A 17662-nucleotide genomic window follows, 5' to 3' on the forward strand; every position below is an offset into this window, starting at 1 on the left:
AAATTTTTTTCTTAGTATCAAGGGTATTTTGACATGTAGTGAGATCATATTATTTTTCTCTTTTGATTTCCTAATATCACAGATAAGAAATACATCATTGATCAAGATGTATTATAATTTTAATATTTTCCTTGATTGAGTTTTCTAGTATTTTATTTATTATTTTTACATGTAATAAATGAGATTGGCTTAAAAAGAACAATGCCTGATAAACCAGAGATTCATTCCAAATTAAAATAATTATAGATTTCCCTTTCTTCAGGAATTTCGTTTAGGAGCTGCTCATTACTCTCCCATTACTTATATTTGCTGTCTGTATTAAGCTAATATCCCATACTATATGGCGTCCTTTTTTGAGCAGTACAAAGCAGTTAAAATCCAATTCCTTCAGTGCGGTGATTGTTTTTCTAGCTTTCTGAGTTACTACACATTCCTCCTTTGAGTGGTATATTCCCCTTATTATGTTTTTTAAAAAATAAGACCTTCAAGGATTGTTTAACATTTGTCTGTCTCTGTTTCTCTTTGCTGTATGTAGTCTGCCTTTATCATAATCATAAGGTATTACCTTCTTCATGTTTTTCTGTTCATTCTAGTTCCTTCTGTCACCTGCTCTTTGAAGCCTTTTTAAATCCTTCTTCTTCCTCATTAATCCCTGAGGACTATTTTTGTGTTTCTAATATAGCCTATTATAAATTGCATATACATATATCTTTATATGCACACATGCGTGCGTGCGTGCACACACATGTATTTCCCTTAACTACATCTTGGCATAATAGAAGAACTTTCTTGTTACTTTTGGTTATAAGAACAGTCTTGTTTTTGGTAAGTAAGACTCAGTCTTATGCATTTTTAAAAACTTTTCAAAATTCATTCTGCATAACAGGGATCATGAGGGGTGAAGGTGTTCTGACTCTTCACATACTTTTCCTCCTTCCGTGTGTTGGGGAACAGAGGAAGGAGGGAAAAAAGGCAAACATATTACTAAACTGGGGGAAGTTGTCATCTTCTTCTTTTAGGTTGTGGCTGCCTCTAGCTAACACTGACTGTTCATCATGGCCTATTATCAGGCATTTAAATGCTGGTTCATTGCCGCGTACAGATTCTTTCTGGCCCAACCTGTTGGCAGCTCAATGCGGCTCTCTGAATTTAGGACATATAGTAATTAGCATCTTTTGTGCTTAGTTTAGGCCTTAGGTGCAATTCTGGGATTATAAGAAACTCCTGTTAGTAATCTGTGAAATTTATTTTAAAATAAATGTTTCATGGTATAATAGGAAAAGAAACAGTCTCCAGAAGAGGGTATTAACTCATGCAGGTATTACAGAGTACCTCTTCAGTGCACGGTTTTCATACCTATAATGTTAATTCTATATCCTAAAATAATTCAGCCTCTAGGAAACTTTTTCCCAGCATGTCATTCTAGAGCTGTGTCAGATGTCCTATTTAAAAATAAATTAATTTAAATTTACATTAATGAAACGTAAATAAAATTACCAATTCAGTTCCTCAGTCACACTAGCCCCATTTTAAGTGCTTCATTAGCCATATGTGACTAGTGGCTAATGTATTGGATAGTACAGAACATTACTACCATTCAAAAAAGTTCTGTTAGACACTGCTTCTCTAGAGGATAGAGGTGAGAAATTTTTGTTACCATAGGAAGGTTGGGTACATGGAGTCGACCATATATACTAACCAGTTACTCTGTTTCACAGGGACTTTTTTTTCTTGCCCATGTGAGGGAAGTTTGTGAAAGGGAGAAAAATTGGTGCACGACTGAGCAATGTATTGCTTTCAGATTCATCTGATATTTAGCTTTTCGTGTGGAAATGTCAAATAACTGCTATTGCAAACATAGTTGACAGCAGGATTCAAAGTTCAAACATTTCCACCCACCAGAGACGAACTCCCTAGTTCCTCCTTCCTATTCCCTTCTTATTATTCCCTCATTCCTCAGGTGAAGGTCGGCACAACTTCAGTCCTAAGACAAGGTAAGACTGGCATTGGTAGAAAGGCGAATGTTTGCATATGTGTATTTGTGTGTGTGTAAAGATTTGGGGACAAGTGACTTAACTTTCAGAGTAATAAATTCTTCCTTTTTTTTTTTATTAACCAAGCCCTTAGATATCATCTAATTGAATGCCTGTCCACATTTTACATGCAAGTAAACTGAGGCTCGAGAAAGTGACTGCCCAAGAACATATCAATAGTTAATGGTAAATCTGGAACTAAGACCTTTGTTCATTGACACCATATCATTGAGCATTCTGCTAAATCATTTACCGTTCCCATTTTAATTCTTTATTCACTGCTAACTATTGCTGCAGATTTAATGACAAGTGTTTAAAGGTAAAAATAACTAGTTATTATAATGCATTTCTTATTTTTAAAATATTGCTTTTTGTATGTTTTAAAGGATTTGGTAATTTTAATTTTTTCAGATTGAAGAAGAAGAGAGGAAAAGAATAGAAGATATGAAAGAAAATGAACGGATAAAAGCAACTAAAGAATTGGAAACCTGGAAAGAACATCAAAGAAAAGCTGAAGAACATAAAATAATTCAGAGAGAAGAAAAATTATATCAACAAGAAAAGCAAATTGAAGAAGAGAGAAAAAAATTAAAACATAAAGGTCTTACTAGGAATTCAATATCTAGAAATCTTGCCACAAAAGGTACAATGATTACTTAATATTTTCTGGGAAAGTAAGTCCTGTTAGTGAAGTATATATGTCAGAGTGTGTGTGTGTGTGTGTGTGTGTGTGTGTGTGTGTGTGTGTGTGTGTGTGTGTGTATGTGAATGAATCTATCCACAGTATTAGGTCATTATTTTGGTATATGAATTACTGCAATACAAAGACTAAGGTGAAAGACTTATTCCTTCTTCTAGGAAGTAGTGAAGTTTTCATAATAAAATGAGCAAAGATTCAATATTGCTTTTACTCATGTGCTTCCTTTAGAAATTTATGCAGGTGTTGTTAAATATGTGTTTAACTCAGGTGCAGGAAGACTTGGAGTGAATTAGCAGTACCAGGAGCATTCATTTATTTCTTTAGAGATAAGAAAATAGGAATTTCATTAAAAAACCTTTTCGTCACATAACTCAGGAAAATAAATACTGTTAAGCAAACTTCACTGTAAGCAGACAAGAACTCTTCTGGCCTTTGATTCTAGTGTATTCAAAAATAGGTGAGAGGGCAATTTTCTTTATTGAAAGCTAAGAGTTTGTTTTTATCTGATTTTAGAATATTAAACTTCGTTTTGGGTTTATTTATGTTTAGTAAATGGAACGTTTTGTAGTTAAATCACTTACATAATAGTGACAATTAACATTTCTTGGGTGATTACTATATTCCAGGTAATTTTATTTATTGTATCACTCAATCCTCACAACAGCACTTTGGGGTAAGTGCTGTTATTCTTATTTTAAAGGAAATAGGTGTTTTGAAAGGATAAACAACTACCCAGTAAGCAAACCTATAGGATTTGAACCCGGATCTGATTCTGAAACCTATGTTCTTTTCAAAGGCTACATGTCTTTACTACTTTAACAGTGAGGTTTAGCATGTTAAGTCATTTAGAGTAAATATTAAGCAGTAGCTTTATTAAATTTATATATTTTGTGGTTTAATATTGACATGCAAGTTAACTACTACACTATCTCCTTCTTTAATGCCATTTCAACAAAATATTGATACAACTGGAGTATTTGAAAGCATTTCCTTCCTAATTTCAATTACTTCTAAACAAATAGGATGTTTTAAAACACTGGTGGAACCCAAACAAACTTTTGTATATAAGAGATATCCTGAAGATGTTTTAAAAAAATTCATCCAAGGATACAAGGGAAATTAAACATGGTGGAGGAAAAAAAATGTATAAATCAGCTTTTTTTGGATTTTTTACTCTAGAAGTCCTTTTTTTCCTTATTTCAGTAGTATCATTATGGATGACTGGTAGCATTCTTTAGTAGGCTTTGGTTACTTTCTTCCATCTCGTCCATGCATTTAACAAATATTCATTTACTCAGTGTCTCCTCTGTACTAGGAGTTATAGAATATACAAATATGACTTAACGTGTGGCCAGTGCCTAAGGAACATAAAATGTTGTAGATACAAATAACTTCAGTTAGCTGGGATTTGTGAGTAACGGCTTAAAATATTGACAAATGTCTCATTGGCCAGTAAAGTTAGACCTCTTAAGGAGGAAAACTTGGCTGCTCCTAAAAAGTCTAATGCTACTGTTTTAATGCCACCTTTAACTAAAAATGCTCATTTGATAACATTTTTAACTATAGAAAGAATATTGTATTATTTGCCCCAGAAACGTTCTTGAGACAAGCTACTTTTATAGTATACTGAATACAAATGGTGTGGCGGGTGCTGTAGATTGCCTACTCAATATATGCTCTCTTTTTCCTTTTTTACCAATAGAATCATGATTTGGGGGTGGGGGACAGAAGAAATGTGTCCAGCTTAAAAACTTACCTCTTGGAAGTTTGAGTATTGATTGGATATTTGAAGAAATTAAGGAATAATTACATTTTTTTTCTTTAGATGTGATAATGGTATTTTCTTTAGATGTGATAATTTATAAAGTCCTCATCTTGTAGAGATGCCTACTGAAATATTTATAGGTAAATATAATGTCTGAGATTTGCTTCAAAATAATATGGTATGTGAAAGTGGATAGAGGTAAAGATGAAATGGTGTTGGCCATGAGTTGATAATTGAAGTCACGTCATGAATGCATGATTATGATTATTCTATCCTGTCTACTTTTGTACATATTTGAAATTTTTTATTATAAAATGAAAAAATAAGGAACAAAGCACAGTGATTCATTTTTACAAACAAAGTAATTTTAAATTAGTTTTAAAAAAAAGGGAAAACAAAATTTACTTCCTCAGACTCTCTTGTAACTGTATGTAGCCAAGTGGCACAGTTCTGGCTCTTGAAATGCAAGAAGAAATCTACTAAGGATTTATAGAAAAGTATTACTTTTCTGAGATAAGTGTCCCCAGTTCCTTTCTGCTTGCTCCCCCTTTCCTTTTTCTACCTAAGATGAAGATCTTTGCCAAGAAGTGCATTAACACTTCTTGAGATCATGAAGAGGCATGCCATACATTAAGAATGATAGAACAGGGAAGAAGAAAGAGCCTGGGACATTAATGACATTGGAAAGCTGATAAATCGTGCTGAACTATCTTTCTTCAAGCTTGTTAAGTGAGAAAAATAAACCCATGTTTGGTTAAACCACTGTAGTCATGTTTTTTTTTCACACAGCCTAGAGAATTTTTGACTTCTGGAAATGGGTAATGGAAGGGAAGGTTGATTTAGCATTTGAAAATCATTCAGTATAATTATACTAACAGAACAAAGGACAAATGTGATTATTTCAATATTGCAAAGAGGCATTTGACAAAATCCAACACCCATTTATAATAAAAAATTGGACTAGAAAGAAACTTTCTCAACCTGATAAGAGCCTTCTACACAAAAATCTATAGCAAACATCATATTTACTGATGAATTAATGTGTACTTTGTCCCTTAGGTTGAAGAGCAAGGCAAGCATGTCTGTTTTCACTACCTCATTCAACATTATACTAGAGGTCCTAACTGCTGCATTAAGACAAGAAGAAGAAATAAAAGCCATGAAGATTAGACAGGAAGAAGTAAAACTGTCTATTTGTAGATGACATGATTGTCTATGTAGAAATCCCTAAGGAATCTACAGATAACTGCTAGACCTAATAAGTGAATTTAGCAATGTCTCAAGATATAAGATAGCAAAAATCACTTATGATTTTATTTATCAACAGCAAATAATTGGAAAATTAAACTTTAAACAATGTATAATAACACTAAGACACAAAATGTTTAGGAATAAATTTAATAAAAGAAGTGTAAGATCTCATCACTGAAAACTATAAAAAATTACTGAGAGATATTTTTAAAGGCCTAAACAAATGGAGAGATATAGGATGTTCATGAATAGGAAAACTCAATATTGTTAAGATGTCACTTCTCCTTAAATTGATGTATAGATTTAATGCAATTCCAACAGAAATACCAGTAAGCTTTTTATAGAAATCGACAAGCTGATTCTAAAATTTATATTAGAATGCAAATGACCTAGACTAGCTAAAGAAATTTTTAAAAATAAGAACAAAGATGTTGGACTTATACTACCTTTATACTACCTGATTTGAGGACTTAACATCAAGCTACAGTAATCAAGATAGTGTGGAACTGGTGAAAGGATGAACAGAAAGGTCAAAAGAATGGAGTACAGTGAGTAGAAATAGATCCTTACCTGTATGGTCTGATGCTTTTCATCAAAAGCAGAACAGTTCAATGGGGAAAGGAAAGTCTGGAACAATTGGGTATCTATGGAAACAAATGAACATTGATTCTTGCCTCACCGTGTACATAATATATACACAGAAGACAAACTACCCAATAAACAATTAGACAAAAAATTTGAATGAACTTTTCACCAAAGAAGACATATGAATGGTCAATATGCACATGAAATGATGTTCAACATCATTAGTAAGGAAATGCAAATTAAACCACAGTGAAATATAGTACATATCCACTAAGATAGCTAATATTAAATATTAGAGAGTCCATCAGTACAAAGTGTTATTGAGGATGTGCTACAATTGGACCTTGTACAATGATGGTCAAAATATAAAATGATACAACCACTTTGGAAGAGTGTCAACTGTCATATAACCTGTCATATAACTCAACCATTTTAGCCCTAGGTATTTACACAAGAGAAATGTGTCTACCTAAAAACTTGTATTCAAATGTTTACAGCAGCTTTATTTACAATAGTGAACAACTGGAAACAATGTCCATCAACAGGTGAATGGATAAACAAATTATGAAATACATTCATAAAATGGAATATTACTCTTCAATAAAAAGGAGATAACTGGGACTTCCCTGGTGGCCCAGTGGTTAAGAATCTGCCTGCCAGTGCAGGGGACACGGGTTCGATCCCTGGCCCGGGAAGATCCCACATGCTGCAGAGCAACTCAGCCTGTGCACCACAACTACTGAGCCTGCGCACGTAGAGCCTGTGCTCTGCAACAAAAGCCACTGCAATGAGAAGCCCACGCACCACAATGAAGAGTAACCCCTGCTCGCCACAACTAGAGAAAGCCCATGCACAGCAATGAAGACCTAATGCAGTCAAAAATAAACAAATTTATTTTTTAAAAAAGAGACAACTACTGATACACATGACATGAATGAATCACAAAATTATTCTGAAAAAAGCAAGACACTAGTCCATAGTGTGTGAAATTCTAGAAAATACTAATTTATAATGACTGAGAGCACATCAGTGGTTGCCTGGGGCCAGGAGTGAAGGGAAAGGATGAACTTCACAGGGTTATAGGGGACTCTTAGAGGTGATAGAAATTTTCTGTGTTGATTGTGATTTCAGGAGCATGTACATCTGTCAGAACTCATTTAATATACTTTAAAATGAGTATAGTTATTGTACGTGAATTATTTCTCAATAAAATTGAAAAAATAATGTTTATTGATTTTAGGCAGGAAAGCATCAAAGTGTGCACGATTTCCTCAAGTTCTTACTATTCCACAGAGTTATGCTTAGGGCCAGGCATAGTGAGGCCATTCCCCCAAAAGGCTCCAATTGAGGGTCCCTGCTCTTGTACTGTTGTCTATATTTATAAGGTACGAGGAAAGGGGAATCAATGGCCATTAATTAGTTACATGACTATGGGGGCTTTCTTGTCTTGTTAGAAACAGCTTTGTTCAAAAGGGGAAGCCGGAACTTCCCTGGCGGTCCAGTGGTTAAGACTTTGCCTTCCAATGCAGGGCATGCAGGTTCGATCCTTGGTCGGGGAGCTAAGATCCCACATGCCTCGAGGCCAAAAAATCAAAACATAAAACAGAAGCAATGTTGTAACAAACTCAATAAAGACTTTAAAAATGTTCCACATAAAAATAAAAAAAATCCAAAAGGGGAAGCCTCTTGAGGTCAGTTACTGGTATCTGTTGAACTAGTTTTGATTTGCTGAGCTATCTATTTGCTAAGCTACTAAAAGCATTGTAGTGGGAGAGATGAGGCTTCAGGGCAGGTGGATTTGTCCCTTTTCAACTTGGTAGAACTAGGTACGTCTAAAGGTAGGGGCAAATGTAGGTCTGGAAAAAAATAGGATTGGTTGAAAGTGCATAGGACTTTGATTACCAGCTCTCCTCCCGTACTACAGCAGATAACTGGAGGTTTACTTTCTGCACAATTGAGGACTGAGTGAGATTCTGCTCTGAAAATACAGAGATTGAGTGAAAGTCTGCATTGTAAAAATCTAAATACTGATTCAAGAGATCCCCTCCAGCTCTATTCTCTTCCCCATATGCATGCAGGAGCCCAGTGCACCTGTTATGTAGACTGGAGAATTCCTCTACAGGGAAGCTAACTAGTATAGGATGAAAAAACCCTGGCATTTATAATGGCCCCACTAGTTCACCATGCTGAAGCTCACTAGTCAACAATCTTTAGATTCATGTACACAAAACTTCCAGTCAGAATATTTGTACTTCATCTTTAATATGAACAGACAGCCAAGAACCAAACAGAAAAATGCAAATTGGAACAACCAAGTAATGCAGGGAATAGAAGAAAACTTAAAAAGAAGTATAATTAGGTGGGGCTAATGGCAGGTTCTGGGAGGGCTCCCGCTGAGTACTTACCAGAAATTCTGCCAGTGTCCTTGTCCCCACGGTGAGCCACAGCCACCCCCCGCCTCTGCAGAAGACCCTCCAACACTAGCAGGATGGACACCAACCTCCAAACTTCATTCATATGTTGAACCTGAAGACAGTTGACACACCAAGAGAATCTGACAGAACGTCCTCACATGAGGGACTCCTGGTGAAATCAGTTTGTGGAAACAGTCACAGTGCATCAAGAAACCTTTAGTATTCACAGAAAGATACACGAGATGAAAAGGCAGAGGGATATGTACCAGATGAAGGAACAAGATAAAACTCCAGAAAAACAACTAAATGAAGTGGAGACAGGCAACCTTCCAGAAAAAGAATTCAGAATAATGATAGTGAAGATGATCCAGGACCTCGGAAAAAGAATGGAGGCAAAGATCGAGAAAATGCAAGAAATGTTTAACAAAGACCTAGAAGAACTAAAGAACAAACAAACAGAGATGAACAATACAATAACTGAAATGAAAAATACACTAGAAGGAATCAATAGCAGAATAACTGAGGCAGAAGAATGGATAAGTGACCTGGAAGACAGAATGGTGGAATTCAGTGCTGCAGAGCAGAATAAAGAAAAAAGAATGAAAAGAAATGAAGACAGCCTAAGAGACCTCTGGGAAAACATTAAACGCAAAAACATTCGCATTATAGGGGTCCCAGAAGGAGAAGATAGAGAGAAAGGACCCGAGAAAATATTTGAAGAGATTATAGTCGAAAACTTCCCTAACATGGGAAAGGAAATAGCCACCCAAGTCCAGGAAGCACAGCGAGTCCCATACAGGATAAACCCAAGGAGAAACACGCTGAGACACATAATAATCAAATTGGCAAAAATTAAAGACAAAGAAAAATTATTGAAATCAGCAAGGGAAAAACGACAAATAACATACAAGGGAACTCCCATAAGGTTAACAGCTGATTTCTCAGCAGAAACTCTACAAGCCAGAAGGGAGTGGCATGATATACTTAAAGTGATGAAAGGGAAGAACCTACAACCAAGATTACTCTACCTGGCAAGGTTCTCATTCAGATTCAATGGAGAAATCAAAAGCTTAACAGACAAGCAAAAGCTAAGAGAATTCACCACAAAACCAGCTCTACAACAAATGCTAAAGGAACTTCTCTCTAACTGGGAAGCACAAGAGAAGAAAAGAACCTACAGAAACAAACCCAAAACAATTAAGAAAATGGTCATAAGAACATACATATCGATAATTACCTTAAACCTGAATGGAATAAATGCTCCAACCAATAGAACACAGGCTTGCTGAATGGATACAAAAACAAGACCTATATATATGCTGGCCACAAGAGACCCACTTCAGACCTTGAGACACATACAGACTGAAAGTGAAGGAATGGAAAAAGATATTCCATGCAAATGGAAATCAAAAGAAAGCTAGAGTAGCAATACCCATATCTGATAAAGTAGACTTTAAACTAAAGACTGTTACAGGAGACAAGGAAGGACACTACATAATGATCAACAGATCAATCCAAGAAGAAGATACAACAATTATAAATATATATGCACCCAACATAGGAGCACCTCAATACATAAGGCAACTGCTAACAGCTGTAAAAGAAGAAATTGACAGTAACACAATAATAGTGGGGGACTTTAACACCTCACTTACACCAATGGACAGATCATCCAAAATGAAAATAAATAAGGAAACAGAAGCTTTAAATGACACAATAGACCAGATAGATTTAATTGGTATTTATAGGACATTCCATCCAAAAACAGCAGATTACACTTTCTTCTCAAGTGCTCATGGAACATTCTCCAGGATAGATCACATCTTGGGTCACAAATCAAGCCTCAGTAAATTTAAGAAAATTGAAATCATATCAAACATCTTTTCTGACCACAATGCTATGAGATTAGAATTGAATTACAGGGGAGAAATGTAAAACACACAAACACATGAGGGCTAAACACTATGTTACTAAATAACCAAGAGATCACTGAAGAAATCAAAGAGGAAATCAAAAAATACCTAGAGACAAATGACAATGAAAACACGACGATCCAAAACCTATGGGATGCAGCAAAAGCAGTTCTAAGAGGGAAGTTTATAGCTATACAAGCCTACCTCAAGAAACAAGAAAAATCTCAAATAAAGCGTCTAACTTTACACCTAAAGGAACTAGAGAAAGAAGAACAAACAAACCCCAAAGTTGGCAGAAGGAAAGAAATCATAAAGATCAGAGCAGAAATAAATGAAATAGAAACAAAGAAAACAATAGCAAAGATCAATAAAACTAAAAGCTGGTTCTTTGAGAAGATAAACAAAATTGATAAACCATTAGCTAGACTCATCAAGAAAAAGAGGGAGAGAACTCAAATCAATAAAATTAGAAATGAAAAAGAAGTTACAACAGACACTGCATGCAGAAATACAAAACATACTAAGAGACTACAACAAGCAACTCTATGCCAATAAAATGGACAACCTGGAAGAAATGGACAAATTCTTAGAAAGGTATAACCTTCCAAGACTGAACCAGGAAGAAACAGAAAATATGAACAGACCAATCACAAGTAATGAAATTGAAAATGTGATGAAAAATCTTCCAACAAACAAAAGTCCAGAACCAGATGGTTTCACAGGTGAATTCTATCAAACATTTAGAGACGAGCTGACACCCATCCTTCTCAAACTCTTCCAAAAAATTGCAGAGGAAGGAACACTCCCAAACTCATTCTATGAGGCCACCATCACCCTGATACCAAAACCAGACAAAGATACTACAGAAAAAGAAAATTACAGGCCAATATCACTGATGAATATAGATGCAAAGATCCTCAACAAAATACTAGCAAACAGAATCCAAAAACACATTAAAACGATCATATACCATGATCAAGTGGGATTTATCCCAGGGATGCAAGGATTCTTCAATATACATAAATCAATCAGTGTGATAAACCATATTGACAAATTGAAGAATAAAAACCATATGATCATCTCAATAGACGCAGAAAAAGCTTTTGACAAAATTCAACACCCATTTATGATAAAAACTCCCCAGAAAGTGGGCATAGAGGGAACCTACCTCAATATAGTAAAGGCCATATATGAGAAACCCACAGCAAACGTCATTCTCAATGGTGAAAAACTGAAAGCATTTCCTCTAAGTTCAGGAACAAGAAAAGGATGTCCACTCCCACCACTGTTATTCAACACAGTTTTGGAAGTCCTAGCCACGGCAATCAGAGAAGAAAAAGACATAAAAGGAATACAAATTGGAAAAGAAAAAGTAAAACTGTCACTGTTTGCAGATGACATGATACTATAAATAGAGAATCCTAAAGATGCTACCAGAAAACTACTAGCGCTAATCAATGAATTTGGTAAAGTTGCAGGATACAAAATTAATGCACAGAAATCTCTTGCATTCCTATACACTAATGATGAAAGATCTGAAAGGGAAACTAAGGAAACACTCCCATTTACCACTGCTACAAGAAGAATAAAATACCTAGGAATAAACCTACCTAGGGAGACAAAAGACCTGTATGCAGAAAACTATAAGACACAGATGAAAGAAATTAAAGATGATACCAACAGATGGAGAGATATACCATGTTCTTGGATTGGAAGAATCAATATTGTGAAAATGACTCTACTACCCAAAGCAATCTACAGATTCAATGCAATCCCTGTCAAATTACCAATAGCATTTTTTACAGAACTAGAACAAAGTAATCTTTAAATTTGTATGGAGCCATAAAAGACCCCGAATAGCCAAAGCAGTCTTGAGGGAAAAAAATGGAGCTGGAGGAATCAGACTCCTTGACTTAAGGCTATACTACAAAGCTACAGTAATCAAGACAATATGATACTGGCACAAAAACAGAAACATAGATCAGTGTAACAATATAGAAAGTCCAGAGATAAACCCATGCATCTGTAGTCAACTAATGTATGACAAAGGAGGCAAGGATATACAATGGAGAAAAGACAGTCTCTTCAATAAGTGGTGCTGGGAAAACTGAACAGCTACATGTAAAAGAATGAAATTAGAACACTCCCTAACACCATAATGAAAAATAAACTCAAAATGGGTTTGAGACCTAAATGTAAGACCGGACACTATAAAACTCTTAGAGGAAAACATAAGAAGAACACTCTTAGACATAAATCACAGCAAGATCTTTTTTGATCCATCTCCTAGAGTAATGGAAATAAAAACAAAAATAAACAAATAGGACCTAATGAAACTTAAAAGCTTTTGCACAACAAAGGAACCCATAAACAAGACCAAAAGACAACCTGCAGAATGGGAGAAAATATTTGCAAACGAATCAACGGACAAAGGATTAATCTCCAAAATATATAAACAGCTCATGCAGCTCAATATTAAAGAAACAAACAACCCAATCCAAAAATGGGCAGAAGACCTAAATAGACATTTCTCCAAAGAAGACATATTGATGTACAAGAAGCACATGAAAAGCTGCTGAACATAACTAATTATTAGAGAAATGCAAATCAAAACTACAATGTGGTATCATCTCACACCAGTTAGAATGGGCATCATCAGAAAATCTACAAACAACAAATGCTGGAAAGGGTGTGGAGAAAAGGGAACCCTCTTGCACTGTTGGTGGGAATGTAAATTGATACAGCCACTAGGGAGAACAGTATGGAGGTTCCTTAAAAAACTAAAAATAGAATTACCATATGATCCAGCAATCCCACTACTGGGCATATACCCAGAGAAATCCATAATTCAAAAAGACACATGCACCCCCATGTTCATTGCAGCACTGTTTACAATAGCCAGGTCATGGAAGCAACCTAAATGCCCATCGACAGATGAATGGATAAAGAAGTTGTGGTCCATATATACAATATATTACTCAGCCATAAAAAGGAATGAAATTGGGTCATTTGTTGAGGCATGGATGGATCTAGAGACTGTCATACAGAGTGAAGTAAGTCAGAAAGAGAAAAATATTGTATATTAATGCATGTATGTTGAACCTAGAAAAATGGTTCAGATGAACCAGTTTGCAGGGCAGAAGTTGAGACACAGATGTAGAGACCAAGCTTATGGACACCAAGGGGGGAAAGCTATGGGGGCATGGCGATGGTGGTGTGATGAATTGGGCGATTAGAATTGACATGTATACACTGATGTGTATAAAATTGATGACTAATATGAACCTGCTGTATAAAAAAATAAAATTCAAAAATTAAAAGAAAATAAAGAACTATAATTAATGTCCTCAGAGAGATGAGAACATATTTTAATCCTTGAACAACAACAAGTGGCTGTAATAAAGAATTTTTCCTAACAACAGTTTGGAAATTGAAATGTAATTTAAAAAGTTAAAAATTAAATCAAATAGTTGTAATATTGTTAATTTTTTTCCAGAAAATAGAATAAGATGACAAAGAGATTTTATTATTTTATTTTATTTTATTTATTTTTGGCTGTGTTGGGTCTTTGTTGCTGCCCGCCAGCTTTCTCTAGTTGCGGCAAGCAGGGGCTACTCTTCCTTGCGGTGCACAGGCTTCTCATTGCGGTGGCTTTTCTTGTTGCGGAGCATGGGCTCTAGGCACATGGGCTTCACTAGTTGCAGCACGTGGTCTCAGTAGTTGTGGCTCACAGGCTCTAGAGCACAGGCTCAGTAGTTGTGGTGCACGGGCTTAGTTGCTTCGTGGCATGTGGGATCTTCCTGGACCAGGGATCGAACCCGTGTGCCTTGCATTGGCAGGCGGATTCTTAACCACTGCGCCACCAGAGAAGCCCCAACAAAGAGATTTTAAAATAGAAAAGATAAAACAACTAGAGTATCCATTCAGGTTGTACAACATTCCCATAATAGGAGTATTAGGAAGAGGGAAGGGAGAAACAGAGGAAAAGTAATAATTTATTAAAAATTCTTTTTTTATTGAGATTTAATTGACATTATGTTTCATGTGTACAATATAATGATTTGATATGTGTGTATATTATGAAGTGATCATCACAGTAAATCTAGCAAATATGTCCAGCACCATACATAGTTACAATTTTTTTTCTTAAGATGAGAACTTTTAACATTTACTCTCTTAACAACTTTCAAATACACTATACAGCATTATTAGCGATAGTCACCAGGCTGTACATTTCATTCACAGGGCTTATGTATTGTATGAGTAGAAGTCCATACCTTTTGACCATCATCACCCACGTCCCACCCCCCACCTCTGACAACCACCAATCTGTTCTCTGTATCTATGAGTCTGTTTTTTTGTTTTAGGTTCCACATGTAAGAAATAATTTTTAAAAACATTTTTTTTTAGTGAGGGGTGGTGGGAGAGATAAATCAGGAGTTTGGGATTAACATATACACACTACTGTATGTAAAATAGATAAACAAGGACCTGCTGTATAGCACAGGGAACTATATTCAATGTCTTGTAGTAATCTATAATGGAAAAGAATCTGAGAAAGAAATGTATATATATATATATATTTGTTGTTGTTGTTCCTAATACTATTTTATTTTTCCTTGATCAACTATTGCAGCATTTTGCAAATTTTGTTTGTCTATTCAGAAAAGCAATTTTTGGTTTTGTTGATCTTTTATTGTTTCTTTGTTTTCTATTCCATTAATTCCTGTGTTTATTTTTATTTGGCTTCTTTTAGTTTCTTTGGGTTTTCTCTGTTCTTTATACAATTTGTCTGCATTAATTTTTGAATCTTTTAACACATGCATATGAAGTTATAATTTTTTCTCTTAAATGCTGCATTAATACATTCACCAAGTCTTGAAATCTTGTGTTTTCATTGCCATTTAGTTGCAAATATTTTGCAACCCATCATGATTTTTTTTATCCTTGAATTATTAAGGAGATTTTAAAAAAAATTTCCAAATGTATAAAAGAGGAATGACAGTTGTTCTCATATTTTATATTATGTGGGTCATTGTGTTATATACAAATGTGTTTATAAATCATTTGTAGTTTGCTAGTGTGTATTTTTGTTTATTGTGAGTCCTTCTTTTCATATGGGCTACTTAGGTTTATTATTATAAATAAAATATATCCTGGGACCTTCCTGGTGGCACAGTGGTTAAGAATCCACCTGCCAATTCAGGGAACCCAGGTTTGAGTCCTGGTCTGGGAAGAAGCCACATGCCGTGGAGCTACTAAGCTCACGCACCACAACTACTGAGCCTGCGTGCCACAATTACTGAAGCCCATGCACCTAGAGCCCATGCTCCTCAACAAGAGAAGCCACTGCAGTGAGAAGCCTGTGCACTGCAATGAAGAGCAGCCCCCGCTTTCCGCAACTAGAGAAAGCCTGCACACAGCAATGAAGACCCAATGCAGCCAAAAATAAATAAATTAACTAATTAAAAAATAAAATAAAATATATCCAAACATCTTAGAATTTCCTTTTGCCCTCTTACTTTGTTTTATATTTACCAGACTTCCTTTTTTGTTCTTTTTTCTATTTTTCTGCCTTGGATTAAATAATTTTTCTTAATTACGTCCTTTCCTTTGTACTAATTTGAAAGGTATACATTCTATTTTTGTTCTCTGAATGATCAATATTAAATTTTTTATAACTGTTTTGATACATAGATATAATTACAATTCTATTTTTAATGTGCATACTAAACAAAATTTAATCTCTACCATTACTTGTAAATATTAGAAGGAAATTTAATACATGAACTTCAGTCGTACCCATCCTCTATGTTACTGTCTAAAGATTTCATTCCACTTTTTTGGCGGGAGGGACTCAACTGATCTCACCTTATTTTTAAACCTCTATATTTAGTCGTTAGTGTGGCTTTACCACATATACTCATTACTATTTCTGTTGACCCGTATTTACTGCTTTTTAATTATCTTTGCTTCTTGCATCTAAGTTCTTTCTGGATCCAATTACCTTTCCTTTAAGTAAATCCTTTAGTAGTTTTTAAATTTTTTTTAACATCTTTACTGGCGTATAATTGCTTTACAGTGGTGTGTTAGTTTCTGCTTTATAACAAAGTGAATCAGTTATACATATACATATATCCCCATATCTCCTCCCTCTTGCATCTCCCTCCCACCCTCCCTATCCCACCCCTCTAGGTGGTCACTGAGCTGAGCTGATCTCCCTGTGCTATGCGGCTGCTTCCCACTAGCTGTCTATTTTACATTTGGTAGTATAAGTCCATGCCACTCTCTCACTTCGTCCCAGCTTACCCGTCCCCCTCTCCGTGTCCTCAAGTCCATTCTCTACGTCTGTGTCTTTATACCTGTCTAGTAGTTCTTTAATAAAGATCTGAACGTTAAGTTCAGTTATTTTTATTTTGTTATTGTTATTCAGTGATGTTTTAGATGGTTGTAGAATTCAAGATTGACAGTTATTTTCCATCAGTAACTTGAAGATATGTCTATTGTCTTCTGACTTTTAATATTGCTGCTGGGAAGTCTGCTCTTGATTTAATATTGATCCTTTATAAGGTAAATCCATCCTTTGTCTCTGGTTGCTTTAAAATTCTTCACTTTGGTATATGTTGATTTTATTACTCTAAGTGCAGTTTTATATTTATTCATCTCATAATATCAGAAGTTGGAGTATAATTTCACTCAAAGAACGTATGTCTTACCTCAGTTCTGGGAAGTTATAAGCTATTGTTTTCAAATAGCAAATTGTTTTCAAATTGCCTTTATCTTCCTTGGCTGCGTTCTGTATAATATCCTCAGATCTGTCTTCTAGTTTGCAAATTTTCTTCAAATATGCCTAATGTGCTGTTAAACTTGTCCTAGAAGTTTTCAATTTCAGGGATAATAGTTTTCATTTTGCAAGTTCTGTTTGCTTCTTTCATACCTGTTTGTTCTTTTTTCATTACCTTAGTTTTTCATTATGTATTTTAGCCTATCTTAGCTCTTTA

The 17662-nt window shown here is 35.1% G+C and overlaps 1 protein-coding gene across 3 annotated transcripts in view; it reads left to right on the forward strand.

The window, feature by feature from the left end:
* Positions 1-17662, forward strand: part of DNAAF4 (dynein axonemal assembly factor 4) — a 78682-nt gene that overhangs the window by 36341 nt on the left and 24679 nt on the right. For all 3 annotated transcript variants that reach the window (XM_079912120.1, XM_079912119.1, XM_079912121.1), the window contains exon 4: positions 2445-2676. In XM_079912120.1, coding sequence (XP_079768246.1) covers positions 2445-2676 — 232 coding nt within the window. The remainder of the gene's footprint in view (positions 1-2444; positions 2677-17662) is intronic.

Source organism: Stenella coeruleoalba (genome assembly GCF_951394435.1).
Source record: "Stenella coeruleoalba genome assembly, chromosome: 2".
NCBI classification, from domain to species: Eukaryota; Metazoa; Chordata; class Mammalia; order Artiodactyla; family Delphinidae; genus Stenella; species Stenella coeruleoalba.